This window comes from Phalacrocorax aristotelis, chromosome 3 (assembly GCF_949628215.1).
Source record: "Phalacrocorax aristotelis chromosome 3, bGulAri2.1, whole genome shotgun sequence".
Classification (NCBI taxonomy): domain Eukaryota; kingdom Metazoa; phylum Chordata; class Aves; order Suliformes; family Phalacrocoracidae; genus Phalacrocorax; species Phalacrocorax aristotelis.
The window spans coordinates 122083351-122107676 of record NC_134278.1 but is presented as its reverse complement, the minus strand read 5'-3'; the positions used below and the strand labels follow the sequence as shown (position 1 = coordinate 122107676).

The following is a 24326-nucleotide window of genomic DNA, read 5'->3' as shown; positions in this document are numbered from 1 at the left end:
TTCAGATGGCAAAAACTTCCATTAGGCCATCGAGCACTTTGCATGACAAGGCCCCAGTTTCATTGCCCCCTTGCTACCACTACTGCTGTGTAAACCTTAAGTAACGACAGGGCATGTGGGGTAGTTTCTGGAACATATGTCCCCGTGCTGCTGAGGTAGTCTCTATTACAGAAGATGTGAGAAGTTAAGATTTGAGATCAGGCATATCATCTGCTGCCATGAGTATGCAACAGAAGCAGCAACTCCAGATAATAAAATATCTGACAGTTCAATCTTTGAGACTGTGTAAACCAAACACATGGTAGGTAATAGAAAAAAAAACTGTTCGTGCACATGTGCATGTATATAAATGTATACATGCATTCCTATTTAGTTAATATTTCATGCAGTTATGGCTGACTCCACTCTTTTCTTCGTACTGTTTGTATGTGCACCGGGATCAATCAGCGTCAGTCCCAGCAGTTCTATTAGTTTTTACCTCACAGCATTTTCTAAAAATGACTCCTGGTGGCTTGTATAAATAAAAGCAGCATTTTACAGGAACAAGAGATTTATAACTTTAATAAGACTGCCATCCTTCCTGCATTAAAGTCTACAGTACATGACAAATCAGGTTAAGCAAGCTGGTATCAAATCGGAAGCCAAACACATTTTTGAGCCAAACCTTAATTCTCTGAAGAGCTCCAAGCTTATTTTCAAGATGTTAAATTATTGATAAGGAAAATCAATTCTTTTTCCAGCTCAGGCAACGTCATACAGTCACAGCATATACAGCAATAGCTAAGGTAGATTTTCTGTTTTATTAACTTCGCAACCCTTTAGAATTAAATTACCCACCTTTTCCTCTTTAGAATCCAGATAAACAGTCACTATGGATAGCTTCACAACTTCTATTAACTTTAGATGAGAATAAAAGATTTGTCTGAAAACAGACTGTCAGAAATAGACAAAAAACAGTTGACAGGCCTGCAAACTCCTAAATGTATTTATTAAAATAGTATTATTTAATTGACATCATTAAACTTTAAGACACTTCAGCAAATAAACTGCAATGCATTCTGTTCTGACAATAAAGTTTCCTCAGAGGATCTGAAATAATCAAACATATTACATCCAAAGCAGCAACAGAAGAATCGCAGTCATGGGAGAAAGCAGGCAGATGGCAAGAACAGTTCTTTGTGAGCAATAACCTTCCTGACACAAAAAATTTAGGAGTATCTACATGTATACATTTGCTTAGACTTGTAGTTCCACAGAATATTAAGTGATTTCAGTTCCAATGATCTGATTAAGTTTCTATCTCGTAGCATTTCCAGAGGATATCTTGGGCACAACAAAGGGTAAGGTGATGTAACCTTCTGTAAAAGTATCCCGACTGTTATAGCACAAGGTATATAAAAGAAGGAAGGAGGTAAAGTGATGTAACAAATCTTTCCTGTTCTAAAGTAGAACAGTAGTAGTGAGTAAGCAACAATTTACGAAGGAGCAACCACCACCCTCATGCCCCATCCCAAAAATACCCTAACCGTCAGTTTTAGGACTTAATGATGCCGTATGATGAGTTAACAGGGAAGTCTCTTGAGCATTCCTGTTGAGAATGTCCAGTTCAGTATAGAACATGTAGATATCCGGTGACCTATACAGACAGAGGGAAAACTGATTCTCCAGGTTAGTTGTTATGCTTCTCCCATTGGACACCTCAGCCTATGTGCCATTGTATTATTATGCAAAGTAAATCAGTCTTAACAGATAAAAATTAATAGCTGCGTACACAAATATCTCTTGTCCCCTGAATAGTCCACCAGTCAGGACACCCTCCGAGACTTCTGTGCCAAATGCAAAAAATCTGCTCCTAGTTCTCAGACGAGTGTCCCCAGAACAGAGAAAAAGTAGATTCTTTTCTGTGGGCAATGTGAGCCAGCAATGTTGCAGCTCCCAAAGTGTCCCCAAATGAAACCATTCGGCAAAAATAATGCAGCTGCAATTAAGTACTAATCTAGTAAATGCACATTTTTTGATTAATAAAGTGCCTCTGAAAAAACCCTACTCAGTTCTGGCATGAAACTCATAATATTAGTAAGTAATAAATACCTGTTTTTCAGTCAGCCACAATTCAACTGACATAAAAATCTATAGAAAATATCCAGACAGGAAAACTATTTGAAAAAAATATAAGAAGCCTCAAAATACAGTAGACTTACTTTCTTTGTTGTAAATAACTCACTCTAAGCTCTGATTTTCACAGTACCCTCTCTGACCTAAGTAAATGAGAAATTCACTGTGGAAGGAAGCTTACCTAACTGCTTTAGAGGGAGCTCATACGTCTAGGCAAAACACAGCCATTTGCAGAAGGTAAATAACAGGTGTTATTTTTCCTCCTCCTTCTTACTTAACCACCATTGCATTGGGCCCCTCTGCCCACAGAGCCTCACAGATTAGCGCTGCTCCCCGCCCCGGAGAGGCTGCAGCAGCGGCGGCGGCCGGGGCGGCGAGGCCCCGCACCTCTTCCTACGCCCCTTAGCGGAGCTGCCCGTGCCCTGGCAAGGCTCCAGCCGGCGCTGCGGGACGGCGCGCGCAGCAGCGGGCCGCCGCACCCCGCCGCAGTAAACACAAGCCGCCGCCACCACCTCAACACCCCTGCTCAGACGCGGGGAGGCCGCGCAGCTCCCCCTGCCCCTGCCCCTGCCCCTGCCCCTGCCCGGGGGCGGGGGGTGGGCGGCGCTGCCCCCGCCCGCGTCCCTCGGCCGCCGAGAGCGGAGGACGCCGGGTCCCGCAGCCCCGACCGGCAGGAGGCTCCGCGGGGGACGCCCGCCGCTCCGGCGGGGCGAGGCAGGGTGACCAGCCGCTGCCCTCAGCGTGCGGGAACTAAGGGCAACTGCCTCAGCGCCTGCATCACGCACGCGCCGCCGCCCAACAGTAACGGCTGCGCGCGTGCGCGGTGCCGCCTTCCCTCCCACACACCCACGCACGCACACGGATACGGGCGGAAGGCAGGGCCAGGCTGGGCCGCGCGCCGCTGTTCCCCTCCCCCCAGGCCCCTCCGCGCGCCCACCGGTGTCGGCCGGGCGGGCCCTGCGCGGGGATGGCGGCATGGAGGCACGGCGGGTCGGCGGGACCGGGACCGGGACCGGGATCGGGATGGCGGCCGGGGCTGGGCGCGGCGCTGGGCGCGGCGCTGCTGGCGAGGCTGGGCCTGGTGCTCTACGGCGTGCGGCAGGACGGGGCCGCGCGGGTGCGGTACACCGACGTCGACTACCGGGTCTTCACCGACGCGGCGCGGCTGGTGGCCGAGGGGCGGTCGCCCTACCGGCGGGCCACCTACCGCTACACGCCGCTGCTGGCCTGGCTCCTGACCCCCAACGTCTGCTTGGCCGAGGCCTTCGGGAAGCTGCTCTTCGTGGCGGGGGACCTGGCAGCTGCTCTCGTCGCTTACCGGGCCCTGCGGCGCCGAGGGGTCGCCGCCGGCCAGGCCTGCGGGTGCTGCGCCGCCGCCTGGCTCCTCAACCCCCTGCCCATGGCCATCTCCAGCCGGGGCAACGCGGAGGCCCTGGTCGCGCTGCTGGTCCTCGCCACCCTCTACTTCGTGGAAGGGGGTAGCGTGGCCAAGGCTGCGGTCTGCTACGGGCTGGCCGTGCATCTGAAAATATACCCGCTGACCTACGCTCTGCCCATAGCGCTCCACCTGCGGAGCAGGCGGGGTGGCGGGGAAGGGGCAGCGGAGGCCGGGTGTGACAAAAAAGCAAAGTTTACGTTTGTAAGGTACCTCTGGGAGCTTTTTGTAAAGGTGCTGAACCGTGATGTGCTGCTTTTTGGAACGGTTGCCGGATCCGTGCTGGCTGCCTTGACTGTCGCATTTTATCGCCTCTACGGCTGGGAGTTTTTGGAGCATGCCTACCTCTACCACCTGACCAGGAGGGACATCCGCCATAACTTCTCTCCCTATTTCTACATGTTGTACTTAACCGCAGAGAGCAAATGGAGTTTTGCCCTTGGGCTTGCAGCTTTCCTGCCCCAGCTGCTTTTGCTCCTGGTTGTGTCCGTAGCGTTTTACAGAGACCTTGCTTTCTGTTGTTTCCTACACACGGCTATTTTTGTCAGTTTTAACAAAGTATGCACATCCCAGTATTTTGTCTGGTATCTCTGCCTGTTGCCCCTCATAATGCCTAGTCTTAAAATGTCCTGGTGTCGTGGTGCGCTGCTTCTCTTTCTGTGGTTTGTTGGACAAGGCCTGTGGCTGGCTCCTGCGTATTTTCTGGAGTTCAAAGGATACAACACCTTTTTACTTATATGGTTGGCAGGCTTGCTTTTCCTTTTTATTAATAGCCTCATAATCGTTCAGATTATTTCACATTATCAAAAAGAAGCACAAGGTTCAAAAAAACTCAAACAACAGTAATAAACAGGCCGAAAGCCAGAAATGGCATTACTGTCTTTAACAAGGCTTTTCATACCACTAGCACTTTGATATAAATGCATGCACATTGCCCTATAGCATGTTGTATGCAAACTGGGCTGTGAGGGCACTGACTGGCCTTAATTTCCCCGAGCAGCCCCGATCCTGCCCCGAGCAGTGTCCGCAGATGCACCTGTCTCCTGTGTGGACCCTGAAACTGCTGTAACCTCTCCAGCCCTTAACTCCTGCTGCTCCTGGTGGGAATCCCCAGAAGGACCCTGGACCAGTTCATCACCTGACATGTTAGTGGCTGTGATGGACCAGCACCCAGCTCCGCCTGCCATCTCCAGACACGGTGTGACTCTGCCCAGGTCGGCGAGGGTGTGGCCTGTGCCAGGGTCACCCTCAGCTCCCGCTTGTACCCCCGCGTGGAGCAGCACCAATCATCTTACTCCCTGACACCAATTTTTTCATTGTTACTCTGATCCTTTACTTGTCGAGGATTTTGGCCTCTCTAGAAAAACAGATTATAAAGGGATGTTGGGGGTTTGACAGTCTTGTACATTCCAGTAAGTGGGTGGGGTGTTTTGCGAGGGTTAAGATGGTGAATAAATACAAGGCAATCACTTAATATGGACACTGGACTTTTAGTGTTTTTTTCACGGTGTCATTTTATCTATGCAGTGTTTGTGGCCTGTACCTGTTCTTTCTTCAGCGTAGTAGGAAAAAAGTGGTTATTTCATACAAGTCACTAACTCTGTGAAACTTTTAATTTATTTTAGAATTCGGGTATGCTCACTATTTCAGTTATATATTTTTGCCTTTTCAGTGCTCTTTGAATTTTTAACCAGATTTATTCCTCTTGCCACGGAGGAATATTTTTCCAAATACCTGTCTTGAATCAGAGATATGTATAAAGCAAAATATTTATGTGCCTTGCTGCCACGCTCTAGAAAAGAGGCCACTGCTTTAAACTGCAGTTAATTAGTAGCTTTTGTAGATGTTAACAGTGGGAAATGCAGAGTCAAAAGTACAGCTAGAATGGCACCTGTGTCCCAAAAGCATTAGAGTTTATACGAAAAAGTAACTGGAAATTTAGTTTCTCAGTAGTTTGATATCTCTACTATTAAAAATAAATGAAAAAGAAAGTGAAAGGAATTGAGGAAATGGAGCAGTTGCCAGAAGAAAGGGAAAGTTTTAAAATAGGAACCTCTACCGGCTGTCACAATGAGGTATTTTTCCCCAGATGAGACACAAAAAGGTGTGGAATTGAGTGTTGGCTGGTAGCGGGAGGAGTTCAGAGCCATTTTGGAGTCAATACCCTCCTGCAGAACATCCTACAAGAGGTCTGGTGTACGCAGCCCGTGACAGAGGTGGAAACCAGTGATGTATTTTTTTTTTTAAATCTTGAGTTTAAATAGGCATGTGCCAAATTTAAGAGTTTTCATATTTTTCTCAGCTTCTAGTTACACACTATGGGAAAGTGAAACCCTTAGTGTGTAACATGGAGCTGAGCTTCAAGGCAAAAATAGCTTCAGCCGCTCAGTGGGATTCCCAATGTTGTCAGTGGGAAAGGATGTGGCCAAGGTTTGCCTTCTGGCGTCGTGCTTGCCATGCTGCCTTGCTGAATCCTGCCGTCTCCCAAGGCAGCCCTCTTCCCCACGACTGCAATGGCTCCCGGCTTTCTCATGTATGGGGTTGTCTTTCCTGGCTGTAGTTTGTGAGGCTGAATTGCAGTGCTTTGATCTGTGGATTTGTCCCATTGCTTCTCCGCCCCTTTGAGGTGGTTATGTGAAAGGAGAGGAAGCCCTGAGCCCCAACGGCCCAGAGCCAAAGAGTGTGTTATCAGGAGGTGTGACAACATCCTTACACTGCTCTGGACCAGTTCAGCCGTTCTGATGTTGTGGTAGGAGGAAGGATGATTTCCCCTCCTCAGAGCAGTGGGGGATGGTTCTCCTCCCCCACTGGAAGGCATTCTGATTTCCCCCACTGTCTGTACTCACGCTCACCTTCACATGGTGAAGATCCTGCCAGCCTCTTCTGTGTAAATCCAGAAATTGGATGAGGAAATGGATATTCTTTTGACAAACTGTCTTGGTTTTTTGGGGCAGGTCTTAAAGATGCGGCACTGTTTTCCTTCTGGCTTTGCTTGGGATGAGGGAAGGAAGACTTCTAGCACCAGCTTGTCTCCACAAGAGGTTTATCAGTCAAAAGGCTGGTGACACAGGCCACTTTCACACACAGTTTAGTTTTATACTAATCACCAACACCTTCTGCATGTGTGTGAAGAGAAAGTGTCTGGTGTGGTTTTATTTTCCGAGCTGGAGTTTGACATGTGCAGTTAGTGTTTCCTCAGACCAAAGAGGCTCTTCTGTGCTGGTGCCTCTGCTCACCCCATCCTGACGTGCAGGCGAAAGCTCGTTTTCCCTTGCAACTGATCTTCTATTACCCACTATACATTCCTCTGTTGCAAATAGCATGTTTTCTTCCCCAAAAGCAATATTTTGTATCTCTTTAACAGACCTAATTAAGCTGTTTCCAGACCTTTCTACTTCCCTATTTTTTCCCTCCTGTTGGCAATGAAAGCAAATGAAAGCCAAAAGGCATTTCCACCTTCAGAAACCTTCAAAAAAAATGGCATTTCGAGTTATCATGTTCATGACAGAATTGTAGTGTTGGGTTTTAGGCAATAAATAATTTTGTTATGACAAATATATTCTCGATTCATTAATAGCTAAGTCATTTTAAGGCCTTCAGAGGCAAGTTCTGCAGCAACAGGGACTGAAGAGTACCTTCTCTTTGCAGGTCAATAACAGCCCTTCAGCAATGATTTGAGAAAATCGTGCACAAATAAGTTATAAAAAGGCTTTTATACAAACTTAGATTTACAGTCATCAATTTAATAATCCAGTATGAGTCCCTCTTTTTACAGTTGTTGTTTTGTAAGTAAGGTAGTCACCCAAATGTGTTTGGGATTTAGAAATAATTCAGTGACTCATAGAAGGCTGGATGGGAGAAATGAACTGAAAGAAGCAAACAGGAGAGATATTTGAGAGTTTAGATCTTGCAAATCACTTTAGAGAGTTAAATGGAATTGAATAACTTTATTCACTGATAAAAAGCTTTAAATCAAAATAATTGTAGCCGAGTGCAGAACAAGTTATAATTCATGAACAAGTCATGGTGATTAATTATAATGGCCTTAAAATTTATCAAATTCATTTCCTATGGAACATTTATTACTTTTGATGGCATTCAGATTCTTTGCTTAATAATTTTATGTCCATTTATCTTCTGGTAATTAGGAACTGAAGTGTCTGAATACTAGCTTTCATTCCCTACCATGGGTTGCAAAATTGTAATGCTGACTATTTTTTTAAAAAAAATGTTGAAGTACCCAATGAAATGTCTCATTTGCACAATTTTTTCACATTAACACTGAAACCAGCCCTGAAGTGCAAAGTGCAAGATGTGAAAGACGAGACAAAGAAAAGAAACACCAGGACAAATAACATTTTTGCCTTGCTGTTTTCACTGTAGCCTATAGGCCAAAGGCTCATAGCTGGGTTCACAGGTGACTGGTCAAAGCTTCAGCATTTAACAATGATTTGCTGTAAAATTTATAAATTGAATTAGTCAGATAAGGTAAACAAAAAATATAATAATAAATGTATGATTAAGTTTTAGTATGAGCATGCTAAATTGTCATCTCTGACATGATAACCATGTACCTGGTCCTTATTAAGTAACTGCCCTGTGTCTGTTACTAGCATTGTATTGACTCCTGTAATATAGTACAGGCAGCAATTATGTGCTCTCAACTGAGCTCATCAGTTTCCTTTTTCAAAGAAACCTTGAAGCTTTTATATTTAACAGCAAGGGGAAACTCCAACATTTTTCCTAAGGTTTTATGGAGAAAGCAAGTTTTAAAAGACAGTAAATTATGAGCAAATTCTTTCCTTTTTTAGCTGAGAAGAATGAGGCGTCTCTGTTAGAGGGGCTGCAGAAATATATAGTGAACACATGGAACTCAAAAAGTATATTCTTCATATGTTTTCCAAAGACAGCTGCAGCATGCATATCCTAATGATAGCAGCATTATGGAATAGAATTATCCTGAATTTAGGACAAACCCTTTAGTCAGACTGAAAACCAACCACTCATGCAACTTCCTTGCTTAGGGGCATATTTATGTGCACCATGTGCACAAACCTAAACATTTACCTGCACATACAGAAGCAAAACCAAAAGTCCCAGTCAAGAGACCTTTGAATAACATGGTTTTTTCAGAGCTGCCCACTGTAAAACAGGTTTCTTAAATGGTTCTGATATTCAGCAGTCAAAATCTCTAGTGACTCCAAAACTTGAATCACATAAATTTTGATGTATATCGAAAGTAAAAGCATATGCAGCAGGGATCTGGAGTTGTAACAGACATGTTCAAGAACGAACTAATCCTGACTATATTTGAAGGTGCACATTCTGCCTGTATCCTGATGTTCTTCATTACAATAATCTGCACTGGTCACATTGTTTGTGAAGAAGCCTTGCTTCCATCTTTATGGATGACGAATGAGGTCAGAGACCTACATTTTGTATTAGTAAAAGCATCAGAAAGTTAAAAATTCCTCTTGATGAAGCAGTACCATTGTTGTTAATTTTTTAAAAAATTAGATTTCTCTAAGGACCTTAATAAATGTATGCAATAAATCTGTGGGAGAATGGCTAGCTGAACAGGGGCATACCAACATAGAAATGATTACTCATTAGGATCTCAAGAAGTATCGAAAACAGCTAGTCTAGGAGCCAATCAGAGACAAGGACAAATTACCCTTGTTTATGAGAAAGGATACGAAACCAGGGACTTGCGATAAGAAAATATGTAGGGGAGTCACTGAAGCAAAGTAAGAAAACGGAACATGACCTTTAGGCTGTTAACCAATGAGGAGCTTAGCTTTTGCAATATGTATGAGCTGATTAAGAATGGTATAAATTTTGTAACCAGAGGACAATAAACGAAGCTTGCTGATCACTCATATTGAGCGACTGCGTCTTCCCTCCGTCTCGACGAATGGCACGACATAAATCCACACAATCCATGCATTTTTAAATAACTTCTAAGTCTCTTTTTCATTGGACACTGTCCAGTAGTTACAAAGAAGACCAAAACGTGTCATTTTTTAACAATGGAAGTAAACAGTACCTTGTTTCAGCAGAATTCCTCATGACTCTCCTTTCTGGCACATGCTGAGGCCGGCATGGGCTTCTGCAGAAACAAGAGGTTGCTATTGGAGGCAATCTGACTTAATGCATAGGTAAAGCTTTACCTTCAGCCTCTTATTCTTAGAGCTCAACTTTGAGTCTTTTACATTCTCTTCAGATAAAACATTTCGTAGCTTGCACGTAAAGAAATGACAGATAAGAGATCCTGTGGAAATTGGTGGGGAAACAAGCTAGAACATCTGTAGAAGAAATATCTAAAGGAAATATCTGTATCTGATTATATATGAAGTCAGAACTTCAGCCTTGGCAATCAGCTGAGCTGCAGGCGAATTGAGCAGTAAGCCCACACTGTGAAACCTACGTTATTTATATGAAGGGTATTCTATCAAGTGTGCTTTCCCTTTTTACGGGAGGAGAATGGGATCTTGATAGCAACTGTCAGGGTGGATGAACATAACTTTTCTTCCTTCTTGTTATCTTAAGGGGGTCTATAGAATGTTACATCCTATAGTAGCATGTGTGGAGTCGTACAGGTGTGACTTGTATAAGCTGTAATAGGCAATATTGGTGTGGCAAGAGTGTATTTCTGAGCAGGCACTCTGAAACTGCTTTTTGAAGGTTAACTCAAGTAAAATCTGATTTCTGCTTCACAAGTCAGCAGCTGTGTTAATAGAGCTGGTGCTGTTTTGACAGTAATTTTCCAAGGAGAGTTGCACTCTATGGCCCATATGCTTCCATTCTGTGCAAAAGAACATTAATTCAAATCCCCTGGTGATCTGACAGTCAACATTTTTTTAATCTATGCCATGTCCCTCCCACTGATCCGTTAGATTGAATTAGCCAGGAATCAGGCTTAGAAAATGAAGTGGAAAACAAAGCATGATTATCCTTCCTTTATCTTCCACACTGTGTAGTGTGAATATGTTGAATAATTAAGAATGTTACCTTTTGGAACACGGTCCCATTTGAGCTGGGTGTTGGAGTACTTTGTTAATATAATGTATTTTACCCAAATGGACCTGAGGGAATATTGACTGAATGGGCTTTTGTCAAAGGATAGTGAAGCTATTGATAGTTTATGTCAGCTTCAATATTAGCAATATAACAACTAAAAAGTTAACCAAAAAATAGCAATACTTGTAAATTCTAGTTTCAAGCTTCTCAAAGAGTTTGAAGGACACTCATAGCCATAAACTCACTAAATGAGAACAAATGCTATATCACACAGCATTAATAATTCATTAACAATTATTTCTTTCCCACAGCTGACATCCTCCTGAAGAAAGTAGCACTTTTTTTATATATATACAGTCTGGAAAGTCGCATAAGTAACAAGTACTTCTCCACCTTAAAACTGTCAGATGTATTTAAAAAAAGATTTTAATTACCATTAGCACTTCCAAGTTGAGTGCTGGCAACAGTCAGCTTGTTAATTCCAGCAGTACAGGAACTGAAGTCATGACCAATTTTCCTTCATGCTCTAATAAACTGGTTGATTAAGTATAAGAAAGTTTGTTGCTGGAAGTGAACCAAATGTTGTTTGTGCACCAGAAAGAAATATTGCATGGCTGGGGCCAAAGTTCACTTGTGCAGGATGGAGCAAAGTGATCAAGGAACAAGGGCAAAAGCGAGGCCCCGGGGACCTTGAGTATTGTCTTGCCTCTGACACTAATTTATCATTAACAAGTGATTTCAGCTTGCTGTGCTGTTTGCCTCTGCCACTTCTGATTGCTTAGTCCATTGAAATGGCAACTTATTCAAGCCAAGATGTGTCTCCTAATCTGTGCCGGTAACACACTGCCGTGCAGGGATTGCAGTCTTGTTTGAAACAGTTATGAGCCTGGCTGCTAGTAAACCGTAAACACATAACTAAAGACATTTGGATTAAAAAATATTCAAAATACCTTTTTTTTTTTGCATATATTTAAACCTTTTCTGTGGGATATGTTAGGTTCTCAGGTGCATTCCAGCATTGCATTTGTATGAGAGGGTGGACTAGTGCTGAAGCTAAATGAAGATCTGGAAGCAAACTAACAGCACTCATGGTAAAAAGCTAGACAATTAAGAAAATCATTTAGAATGCAGTATCATTTAGTTGATACTGCAAATAAATAAGATTTTATTATTAGTGGCCTGCTTAGATTGTATTGGAAGTTCATACTGAAAATATATTAGGCAAATGAAACCAGAGAACTCTGCAGCTGGTATAAATAGTTACTGTTGCCTCAGATGCAAGAGATAATGGCTGAAGAACTGTTTCTGTGTATTCATAAAACATATATTATGATGTTATCCTAGAGTTACTAGCTGTGCAGCACTATGAAGGCAAATTACAATTCTGTGTTCAGATACAGGTGAAACAATGAATTCTTTCCCTTGGTCTTTCTCCAAAGCTTTCATTAAAAGATGCACAGACTACCAAAATGAAATCCAGACCAGATGTGCTGTGCCAGAAGCAGTTACAGGGAGCTCTAAATTTGCTTCAGCATTCTAAGCTTCTCGAAAAGTGCATGCTCAGTGCTGGAGGCTGTAGGTGGTGTGAATGCACAGATGCAAACTTCCCCATAGCGTGCCCAGAATAGATTTTTCCATGGTTCTTAAGGCACTCAGATGTCGCCTTAATCTGTACTAAAATAGCTATATATATTCTCTCCTATATCTGTACATACCTTAGAGATACATATATATCCTATGTAGCTATATATATCCTCTCCTATAATAGTACAGCAGCAAATTCAGGGACTTCATGCCCACCCCAACTGGGTAATCTGCATCTGCTAAGTACATAGGAAGAGGCCCCTTTTGGGTTACAGGGCCATGTCAGGCCCTTTACCAGGACGGATCAATAGCCTGAGAGTGGAGGGGTAGATTTGCCTCTTAGTAAAATGTATGATAATGGCCACTGATGTGTTACTTTATAATGTGGAATTCCAATTGCTTTTTCACAGTGGAGGCAGGCATGACTGTATATGCAAAATGAGAAGCATGCAGATAAATATGACTCAGAGCAAAAAGTAATTTTCATTATATTTATTTCATATACAATGTGAGGTCTAGAAAGGTTAGAAAGTCTAGAATTAACTGTCTAGAAAACTGACAGACAGACTTTTTACATCAGAGAAAACTGATGTGAAGACTGAACAATGGTTGATCCTTCAGTAAGAAGTTACTTTGAGACCAGCCCCAGTTCCCTTGTCACATATGTTCAGAGGAAAAGCTCACACATAAAGTACTTCATGAATTTCATTAGACTCAGCATAATCTTACATCAGCTGAAGGCCTGAGGTTTTTGGATTGAACTCCCTCTGGAAGGAAGGGGTAAAGCTCTCGGCTCTCCTGTAAAGAGAACTGGGCCTTTGCAGATTCCTCAGTAATAGAAATGGTGGACAAATATTCCTCTAATTTTGGAGGCACAGGAGGCTGAGGGTGCTAAGTAACATGGCTATGAAAACAACTGGACAAATACATAGAAGGAAAATTTGTCAAGGGCTATTAAATACAAAAACCACCTTCTCTGGTCTTGGGAATTCACCAGTCTGCAAATCATGGCAAGCTAGGGAAGTATTTCTGGGGAAATCTCTCCTCTGTTTTTCTAGTTTTGCTCTCTATTTGTTGCTGGCCACATTTGGAGAAGGACTGGTCTGATCCGCAACGACTGTTCCTACCATCAGGTAGCTGTTTTAAGTAACTGTTGTTAACTACACAACTGTCCCCAGCAGAGCATTCCCATAACAAAGTGTTCTCAGTTACTTGGTTATTCCCTTTCTTTTACACCACTTGAAGCTGTAGGTCAGATAACATCTCAGTTCTGGGTCCGTGCATCTGCTTGCTCTTTTTTTCCAAAGCAGATGCTACCAGATTGTACAGTAAACCACAACTGTGAGTTGTTTCGTTGGCATTTCACAGATGACAGTACCTGGTGATACATTGATAGGTGAGAAGGGCAGAAAAGATAAATCAAAGCTGACAAAACACATCTGTATGATCAAAGAGAGCTGTTTTAGCTGGCTAGGCAATTAAAAACCAGGTGAATTCAGACAGCTTATTAGGCCAGGTTAATTCAAGCACACCAAGCCCCTGGAGCTTGGCTACCTTCTCTCCTGAAAGTAAACCCCAGCTTTCTTACAGGACTTCACATGTTCTCAGTGAGATGGGGGAAACAAAGAGTGGGGGAGAAACCAGATAAATTGGCACAACTCCAGTCAACCCTACTGCTGATGCCTTGTGTCATTGCAAAATAAAACAGATCCAGCCCTTAGCTGAAACTGTCCTTACTAAAGTCTTCTGTTTTAATAATAGTTTACCTTTAGCTCTGGAATGATAGGTACTGCCATTTAGGATTATTAACTTAGTCTGTAGGTAAGAAAAAGTAGTGATGCCTGCAGAAAACAAGTGTGATCTTTTATCAGAAAATAAACCCTGTCTACAGACTCTGCAGTTGACAGGGCACAAGGTTAAAGAGTTTGGCAGATTTTGTGTCTAAAGCACTAATTAAGTAAAGAGGAATGGGCAAGATTCCAGGCATAGCCGGTGATGAGTGGCCTGGACTGACCCATGCTGAGAAATTATTTTATCTTAGAAATTCAAGGCAGGCTGAAAACACCTGCTGTGTCAGAGAAGCTGGAGGTCTCGTCACACCTGGGCTCATGGCAGCTGTCTTTGGTAGGTCCGGGCTCCTCAGAGAAACATTTCCTCCAGGCATCGTGCACACATCTTGTGCTCCTTCCCTCTGTCTACTCGTGGCATGGCACCTGCCATCCCAGAGGGAAAGCAGCAGTCAGTTTTTGGCCTGCTTATCCCCATTGTGTCCTGTCAGAGCAGCCAAGCATGCCTGAAGTGTGACTTTGGACAAAAGGAATTCCCTTGTGTTTTCAGTGTTTTAAGCATAAGGGTTAAAATAAAGCTCACTACACATCATATAGGTCAGAACTGCTCATATATTACAGGCCACTTGTGTGACTGCAGCCGCTGAGGCAATTCTTTACCAGTGATACAATTCGTATGTAAGCCCTCACCAGTGATACAAATCTATATAAGTCCTGTGCAGTAGACATATAGACATGTCTTGCATCCAGTGGCATTGTGTAGTTGTGGTCCTGAGGTCTCTGATCCTGCTAGCTAATATTAATCCAGTGTGAAAGATCGTCCTGTATTTCTGCCATCATTGCCTCTGATTTTACCATGGTCCTGAGAATTCAAAGAAGGCAAGAGCTATCAAAAGCTTCCTTGCAATCTGGAATAGATTAGTGTTGGGAAAGTTTCTGCTTTTGTCTGAACCAGATTTGTCTATTTAATTATTCTCATAGTAGCTCATTTGCTAGCATTTCCTTGCAGGCGGGCTAACTCTGACACCATATGGGTGCCATGCTTGGCTCTTTCATCACAACAGGAGCAGAGTTTGTTCTGCACTTCTGAGAGCTGCCACATCCCAGGTTCTGCACAAGCAGGTTAGAAGCCCAGCAAGAAACATCAAAGGTAAACACTGTGGCTCACAAGATGTTTGAAAATGCTTTCTTTAAAGCCACCAGTCACCTGTGACATTGCTGCACTTTGTCTTTTCATACTTGCATACTTTTGGCTTTGATTATGCCTCTGCAGAAAGAGAAGTGAACTTTGGTTACTGAGGCATTACAGACAATTTACAGTACCCTATAAAAATATATTTTTGTTGCAATTCATCAAGGCTAACACCATATTAATTTAGCAGCCTGGAAAAATTACAAGTGATTTGATCCGTAGTGTTGATTAGTAGCTGACATCCTGTCTAAAATTAATCCTCAGGATGATATAGGAGGTTTTAGCCAGGGACTTTGCTGCTTGAAATTTGAGCATTATTTGGACCTAAATGAAAGTGTATTTGAAAAAACGGAGAAACTAATACCATTACATCTTGTCAAGCCAAGGTGTTAGAAGTAATTCAGGTGCTTTGACTGCAGGCCAAACCAAAACACTGTTTACAGAGGAATCATGCTGCATTAGTCACTGAACATGCATAGTCTTCAGCAACTTAAAGGTCAAATATATTCCTGAGAACATGTAATCTTATGTATGTTTGGTGAATGAATATGAAGAAAGTATCTGTTAGAGAAGAGGAGGATCAGAATATTGAAACAACCCCGCTCACATTTAGATGGGCAATGCGGATGTTATTCCAATGCCAGATTTCTGCAAAGCAGTTTCAAGAATACTCATGAAAACTAAAGGATATACCTCAGCCTTGAGAAGTTAAATAGGTACTATGCTGCCATATGGCAGAGCTGCTTGCAAAGCAAATGCAGGGTTTTTGCTCTTCTGAGAGACCAGATGGCAGAGAGGTTGGTATCTAGAAGCTGTCACACCTAGATCATCGGTAGCAGTCAGTTGTATGGGACAGAATGTAATTTTAATCTGATAGCTTTTCAGTAGTTTATATAAAACACAAATAATGTGTGCATGTATTTCTCAGAGAAACAGAAAAATATATGGTAAGATCCTTGTGATAAATTACACTTGTTCTTGTGCAGTATTGAAAAGTCAAAATTTGATGCACCGGAAATACGGATTATCCGTTTTCACAAGAAGTGATCCTTCCATCTTCAGGGACTTATCAGTAACATGTGTATTTTGCAAACCTTCCTCAGATGTAGGAAAACCCAGACTCTAGCATTGCTGGCCAAACACCTTCCAAAAGCATTACAGCTACTTAAAAACCAAATACCTTTTACATTGCTAAAGCAGGTGAGGAAGAGCTGATATAAACATAGGATATCACCCAAACTACATGATAAATGCTGTATTTGTGATTTGTCTCCTAATAGAGGTTCTGGAACAAGCTCCCACAGAAATTCAATGGCAAGGTGTGACCAGACCTCAGTCAAAAGTTGTTGAAGTGTGTCTACATTTGTGTTTTAGTTCAGAGCGGTAGTGAATTGAGTTCCCCCAGCTGTCCCCACTTAGTGTGTGTTGGTTTGCACGGCAGTGCACTGTCAATATACAGAATCTGAATTGCGTTTGGATGAAGACCCGCTCCAGATGCCCACCTAATGAACACCAAGCCCTCATGGGAATAGGAGGCTCTGAACCAGCAGGTGAATGCACTGCCATGAAATTTTCTGGCATGTGTGGAACACGCATGCACCAGTACAGTGCTTTTCAAGCAGGTTGAGCCATCTTGTGATAACCCTGAATACTCTTTGTGCTATGTAAACGCATCTGCACCTTCACACTTGCTACCAGACCTCAAGTCTTTAAGAATAGCTCTTGTTTCTTCCACTGAGGCATCCCCTCATCAATACCTTTTTCCACCTTTCTGCTCCATTGCCAACCCCGTGCTAATGAACTCTTTTGAAGGGCTTGTCTCACCCTTTTCTCTTTCACTGTCCTCCTTTTTCCAGCTGCTGCCTTTCCTGTTGGTGACAGCAGTCTCTTCAGCTTCCCTTCGGCCACCTTCTACCACACACGAACTGTAGTAACATGTCACAGGAACGCAAAACCAAACCTACTCTGCAGTAACCCCCCACAACGTGTTTGGGGCCTCGGCTACAACTGCTCCAGCCTGCTTATCTGTCCGTATTACACTGCACTTCGTGCTAATGGTGGTGTAGCCTCAAGTGGCTGAAAACGCTTTATATTATGAAATGTCTTTGGGTATACTATTTAATTGAACAACAAATGTACATGAACATTTCAGTATTTGAAAAACAGGCTTTCCAAGTCCTGTGGAAATCAGTGCAGGTACAAAAGAGTAATTAAGGGCAGAATTTAGCAAATACATTGGAGCATTTTCAGGATGTTTTTGCTGTGCGTCAGTGTGAAGGGGAACTTCCTTTGTCCCAGTAGTGGAAAGCACAGCATTTCATGTCTAGACCAAAGGTCTAGAGTCAAAGAAGCTCCTATGGTTGCATTTTGACAGCTTTGCGTTTCCAGATTAAAATCTATCACTGCAAGAATGAAGCAGAAAATAAGGCAGGGCCTCTAGATTTTCATTGATTTAAAAAAAAAAAAATTAAATTAAATCATCAGTCCAAAACCTCAATTCTTTTTTCCTTCTTGAAACAAAATATGTTTTCTGAGGTTTCCTTTTCAGTTTTGGATTAGGCTTTCCTGGCTTGGCCATTTGACATGAGAAAAAATTATGCAAGAAAAAAAAAAGAAAAACATCAAACATAGAAAAGCAAGCAATCTTCTTAGTCTTCTTTTTCTGGAGTAAAACAAAAACATCTAATCCAATCTGCTTCTGACAATCTTAGCTGCTGGCTTTCCTTTTGTTTAATTCCTCTCAGTTCTTCACAGAGCTACATCTTATTCACATCTTGGAGAAGTTTCAGGGCTTCCTATTTGGGTGATCTACTGAAAACCCACGCAGACAGTAAATAATTTTTTGCAAGAACTGGGGATGGAGCAATTTTTCATTAGTTGCTAGCTCACCTTTGTGATTTCCATGGTACAGTAGTCATGTCAGTGCTCATGTTGCCAGTTGGCCATATAACTACAAAAGCTAACTAAAGGAGTTAGAGGTTCCCATCTGAAAAAGCATACTTAATGAATTGTTATTGCCAGAATAAATTTGTTAACAAGTATTACAATTACAGCTAACCAGAATATAGAGGAAAAGAAACACCTGTGATCTGGCAAACTCAACACTTGTGCCTTTTGCTCAGCAGCCATTTAGAAAAAGAAATATTAATCAAGTGCCTCTGAGGAAAAGTTTTACCAATTCCTCATTTCCACTTTTATTTTCATTTTACCCACTACAGTATATCCTTAGGCATCCTAAAAAGTCCTTCATCTTTCCATTTTTGTTGTGTTCCCCATTATTTCCTGTAATTTTATTTTCTGATGGTCTATAAATTTAACCAAACACACATAAATAGTCAATGTAGATAATGCAGTTGAACTTCATTAAAAACTACAGGAAATCATAATGGCTTTGTAGTGCACCAGACTGGAAAGATATTCACTGCTGTTGTATATTGCTGCTTTTCTGAAAACATACTTATTATCCAAAAGTACATCTTAAAATATTATATCCAGTTATTATATAGGGGTTTATGTCACATTGACAATCTGTTTACATCTTTAAATTCAGTCTTGTACTCAGAGTAAGATCTGCATCTAAATTAACCATCTTTAGGCCTCTGAGCAGACATTCAACTTCCTTTAATTCAGATCACTTTATTGTGAAACTTCAATACCACCTACAGAATTTTATCCAAGAATTGTTCAATACTCTGAACTGTGGCTAAAAGGTATAATACTTGTAAAAAAAAGTTTTTCTGCCTTACAAAGCCATTTAATACACTGTATTTAAACTTCATATCAATATTTTGTGTATTTACCATACATTCATTCAATGAAAGCCTCATATTCCAGTCTTTTGACGCAGATACTCTGTAGAAAGGAGCAATAGTGTTCAACATTGTGTTATGTGGGTCAGGCACAAACGAAGAGTGCAGGGTCACATTGTGAGAGGAATAGCACTTGCTGGAGCTGTAGGACAGAGAAATGGTTGTGGCCGCTTATTCCCCAGTGTTATGACCTTTGTCAGTGTTGTTCAACTTTTCCAGCAGACGATATAAATACATTTACACCATCACTCCCTGTGAACCTGCTTTCCTGAAGAGGCCTGTCTGGCCAAAGGGGCATACTTTGAGATGCTCTGTCCTGCTGGGTCCAGTTCCACAGATTTCAAAGGGTTTGGAGTCTGTACCAAAGGCTAGCTTGCTAGATGTTTCACCTATGACACTATTGTCCAGGCAATCATGCAAAATATCCTTTTCTGCAGGTAAATTTACTTGAAGGAGGCCTACAGGATGCCTACAATTGCTGAGATCAAAAGTCTGTCTAAAGCATTGTCCAGGGAAGGACGCATGACTCTGCTAAGGTGGAGGAAGGTGGTACAGCCACAGTGCAGCCTGACACTGCTGTGGTCCCAGGGAAGGCAGTGTCAATCCGAATCAGGGCAAAGAGGCATGAAGGCACAGTCATCACCATCATTGCATCAACATGCAACATTTGCTTTGTTAGTGACACTGACAGTGCTACTCTGGCTTGGTGGGCTGACAGCAATATCTATAATTCCCTGGGGTTCAGTCTGTGAGGCAAGACCCCCAAACAACTGTACATAAAGACATCCATGGACAGCTGGGAGGTCATGTCAGTCTACAGATGAGCTCAATTATATATTTGATATTTGCCATATAGAACCGTAAGATCCACCTTGATGGCTGCTAAAACCTGGTCATCTGTTAAGCAATAGGAGGTAGGGGTTGGCTGTCAACAAAGCCCACAAACGTGGGGCTCTAACAGTGACATACAGGCACAGGGACATGGGTGCCAGGTGCTAGCAAGTGGTTATTCTCATGCAGAAATCTGAGATACTCTATCCATTCTCCTAGGCAGGAAGGACAATGTGGTGCCACCAGAATAATGCTGGTCTGTCTTTCTACCTTCATCTAAGCAAATGTGCTGGAGATCAGCTGGATCTGTGTGGTGCCAGCATGGCATGCTGCTAGTGGAGCCTGATGTGGGAGAATGCGAGGACATGTGCATAACTGGGGAGCCCCAGTGTGCCCAGGTGAGGTGTGTTGCCCTAACACTGGGAATGAAGAATGGCCGCAGGCTCTGGGGTTCTTGAAATACCTGAATGAGCAAGCACTAGCCTGGAAGCTAGCACGAAACCTGTGGGAATCACTGTCACTTCTGGGCAGATAGGTGGAGGATAGGAAGGAGAGTGCGCTTAAATAAAGCTGTGTCTCTGCCCTGTCACTGTGCACAGGTGTAGGGTGTGAAACCAGACTACTTCTTAGACTCAACTGTGGGGAGAGAACTATATCCCTGTCATCTCCAGTTCATTTGATTGGAAAGTAGTCAGGTCCAGCTGTAGATGAGATCTCTGTCTGTGGAACAAAGTCTGAATGCACGAATGTCTAAGTGGCCATTTTCTCTGCTTGCACTCAAGGCTTCCACACAGAGAATGAGCATGCAGTGTGTTAAGAAAAATAGCGGCTGTCTGTAACAGTGCAAGACAACTGAGCCAAGCTGAGCAACTTCACAGCCATTTCAACATGATTATTCCCTGAAAAACTCAAACCTCTTCTTCAATACGGGAAAAAAAAAAGGCATTTCTTGATGGGAAAAGCAAAAGTTTTGAGCAAAGAATTCTTTTTAATTAACTAAAGATCATCTCAAACTACAGCCCAATCTACCCATTACATGAGGATGATAACTGTCTGTGAATGACCAAATTACATGTGTGCAGGACTGTTGTCCCTGTTAGATAACAGTGTAGTCCTGCCCAGAACGTCCCTGCTGCAGCAGGTCTTTCGGGGGTGTGAATCTATTTCACAAGCTGGCTATGGGCTCTATTCTTTTGTTTCAGAAAAAATTGGCCATATTTGTAGTGCTGTTTAAGCCAGCAGGTTTTTACTTTCTCTCCATGTCCCCCATATGATTCTCAAAACATTACTTACGTGATATAAATATAAACCCCTCCATCTATAGCACCTTAAAACTCCCTGGAGGATGCCAGCAAATATCTACTTCCTTCTTCAAATTTCAATACAGCCTAATTTCTGCCTCTTTAAAAATGAATAAATAAAAATTAAAGCTATTGAAAAGCACTAGTTACTGTACATTATTTGAAGCCCCTTCATACTCTGGTCTAGCTTTTGGACTATGCCTGAATTTAGCTTTCCCTAGAAGTAAGCAGCATGGCTGTACAGAGAAGAATTATGTTTTAAAACATATTCATCCACATACTGACAATATTCCAATAAATGGATCCCCCAAAAATATGCCAGAGCTTCCCAAAAATTTAACACTATCCCAGCAATAGAAGGCTCAGGCTTCCTCACAGCCTCTCTGGGCATGCTTCTGTCAAGGCAGCAAAGTTCAGGTGCTGCTGCAATTCCCATGGCTTAGTCTTTACACCTGCACTAAAGCAGCTATTTTAGCTGCAAAAGCTGACTAGAGAAGTGGGAGTTACTTTTAACAGACCCCAGTGCAAATTGCATGATGCTGACCGCAGTGACTCATGCAGCCCCAGAGGTTTCTCACCTGCAGCCCAGGAGCTTGGGAGGGCTCCAAAGAGCCCTTACGTTTGTACCAACATGAGGGGCGACTTCTGCACTAAATATGCAGAAAATACAATATTGCTTTTCCCTAAATTTTGACCTTTGTCCCTCAAATATTGATTTTTTTCAGGGTGACCACTGCATACTGTCTCTTTCTTCAGGAGAAATAACAGGGGTAAGGCTGCTGAGTGACTGACTGTCTTTCCTGGCTCTGTCCAATTAAAATATCATTTGCAGTACTGTTATTACTAGGTATTTTTTTCATTTTATGTAGGTTTTGGGGTATTAGAGTGTTCAAGTAAAATGTTAAAAGATAAATCTGAAACATACCTTTCAGTAAACAGTACAGGTGCATTATTCATTCAAATTTATCAAATTAGACAGTGAGATGACAATCTTTTACAGAAATTAAATATACGGTCAAGAAAGTCTGTAAATTAGCAGCCATTCATCCTTATTCTTCAGTGCATTGTGCAATGTTCTGCATAAAATTAGAAGACTTCTCTTTCAGAGAGATCCAAATATTTGATTTACTTTATAAAATGGTTTAAAGGAGACAAAATTTACAATGCTTTACCATCATTTTTTATTCAATCAAGGGAAAAAATCATTATTTTTGGAGTATATAATATCTATTTCATGTATATGTATTGCTCTGGTTGGGTCTGGCAAGAAAAGATGTCTATAAATCAACAATAAAAGAGTGACATTTAGAAACTGCAAAACTGAAAGAGAAATATGTTGCTATTCTATTAAGGAGCTATACTAGGTGCCAACTCCTGCAACAACTGGAAGGTTGCCGTTCCACACGGTTAGTGTTATGCAAGCATTGAAACAACGTATACTGCTGTTAGAAAGATCACTCAAAGCCTCTCTTCTGTCTGTGTTTAACTGCACAAGACCACCAAGAGCTTATGCAAAAATAAGACCACACTAATGCCTTGAGACCCTTTAGAAATACAAAACAGATATCAAAAGTAAAAACTGAAAGGAATGAAGAAATCATATAGGTGAATTTCAAATAAATTAGGAAATCCAGTCCTGAATCAAGTGGCAAAATCTCCATAATGAAGAGGCTGATCAAGCCTTTATATGCCCCTGCTTTCATCTGGCATGGGAATAATTCTCCTTTTCAGTTAGCTGTGGATTCAAACTATAAAATACATTCATGGCTTTGTCATGAGGTAGTAGTCTTTGCAACGTGTGCGATACCCTTTGAGCATTTGGTAAATGTCTGATTCATGTTTATCATGCCGGGCATCTCCTTTATGTGACGGACATGGAAAAACTCTACTCCATAATTAAATAGATAGCTGTGTAGATCAAAAATAAACAGGCAGCAAAATAATCTATACCTCTCACTCAGTGTTCTCCCCCTCCCGTTCTCTGTTCCCCCATGGTGCTTGAGAAAATTACTCAAAGCCAAATATTTCTTTGGGTTTTGCTGCTGATCAGACTGTTCCTATCTAAGGAATCCAAACTTGACAGCTGCTTTTGGTGCCATCCCTTCGTTTGCTCTCCTGGCAATCTGCTCTGCCTTGTAATGTCCTGTGGAAGAAAGAAGGAAGGAAACGAGGGATTACTCATGACTGTGGGCTAGAAAAGCAATAGCAATTGCAAAGTGCTTTTGCATGGTCAATATATTAGACACTTCTGTTAGCAGATTTCACTTGATCGAAAGTCTGCTTGGGTCAGGTCTTCTCCCAGCCAGTCTTGTGAAACTCTTCTGAAGACAGAAAGGATGCAGATATGTGATTCTGGTCAAAGAGGAGCGTTTTCTTTCTCACTGTGAGTGGTTTTTACTACCTCCCTCAGTCCAGTCCTAGCCTCACACTAACCACTCTGAGACCCATCAGTCTCCTGCTCTCCCCAGTTAAACTTTCTCCTCAGAAGATTTTGTTGAAAAGCTCCCTATCATTTCTAGTTGTTCCTGTTGTAACTTCTTCTATGCCATATCCTGATCTGGCACTGGCACGTATGTTGCCAGGTTATTTCTTTGTCATCAAGGGAACACAGACAGTCATAAAATCTCAGGCAACATCATATTGGCTATTTTTAGTTCTGCTATATAAGAAAAGCACAGAGGGGTTGGTGCTGTCACTGCTGTGAGATTCATGCATGGTCACCAGTTTAACAACTTTATTTTTACCTACCCAGGGAATCACATGAAATCATGATGAAATAATTTTTCCTCCCTCTCTTTCTGTTACTTAGAGGCGAGAGCTCTGTGCTGCAACAGATGTACGAGCAGAGAGGAAAGAGGGAAAGAGAGGACGGGTGAGCGCTAAAGGACGCTGCCTCATGGGCACTGCTCTATACAGTACTACTTCTCATCCTTGGCTGTCCAGGTGCCCTTCCCAGTCCCAACGCTGGATGCAGATTTGCCCGAATGAAGTTCATTTTTAGAGGAACCATGCCTGTTTTCCACTTCCATGGAGGCTGCCATGGCTCTGTTTGGTTCTCTGGCAATACAAAGAGCCCTTGAGTGTGTGTGAATGTAAATGACACCCCTTAAGGCCCCTGTACACTGTGTAAAAGGGCTTATGTGTAAATTAGAATCAGATGTAACTGTTTTCAAACAGATACAATAAAACCTGCAGTAATGGAACGAGAAAACTCCTTCCACTGATTTTTATTGCCTAGATTCAGAGTACTGG

At 42.3% G+C, this 24326-nt stretch overlaps 1 protein-coding gene and 1 long non-coding RNA gene across 2 annotated transcripts; one reads left to right on the top strand and one right to left on the bottom strand.

The window, feature by feature from the left end:
* Positions 1-2924: 2924 nt before the first annotated feature.
* On the top strand, positions 2925-5030 carry PIGM (phosphatidylinositol glycan anchor biosynthesis class M). The gene has a single exon (XM_075089404.1). The coding sequence runs from the start codon at positions 3083-3085 to the stop codon at positions 4394-4396; it is 1314 nt and encodes a 437-aa protein (XP_074945505.1). The 5' UTR covers positions 2925-3082; the 3' UTR covers positions 4397-5030.
* Positions 5031-6719: 1689 nt separating this feature from the next.
* On the bottom strand, positions 6720-11167 carry LOC142055435 (uncharacterized). The gene is made up of 3 exons (XR_012659927.1): positions 11005-11167; positions 9597-9659; positions 6720-8004 (listed from the first exon to the last, which is right to left on the bottom strand). It is a non-coding gene; the product is annotated as an uncharacterized LOC142055435 (long non-coding RNA).
* Between the last annotated feature and the right edge of the window lie 13159 nt (positions 11168-24326).

Excerpts from the sequence above, each read along its gene's own strand:
- PIGM (XM_075089404.1), top strand. The coding sequence starts at position 3,083 with ATGGCGGCATGGAGGCACGGCGGGTCGGCGGGACCGGGACCGGGACCG.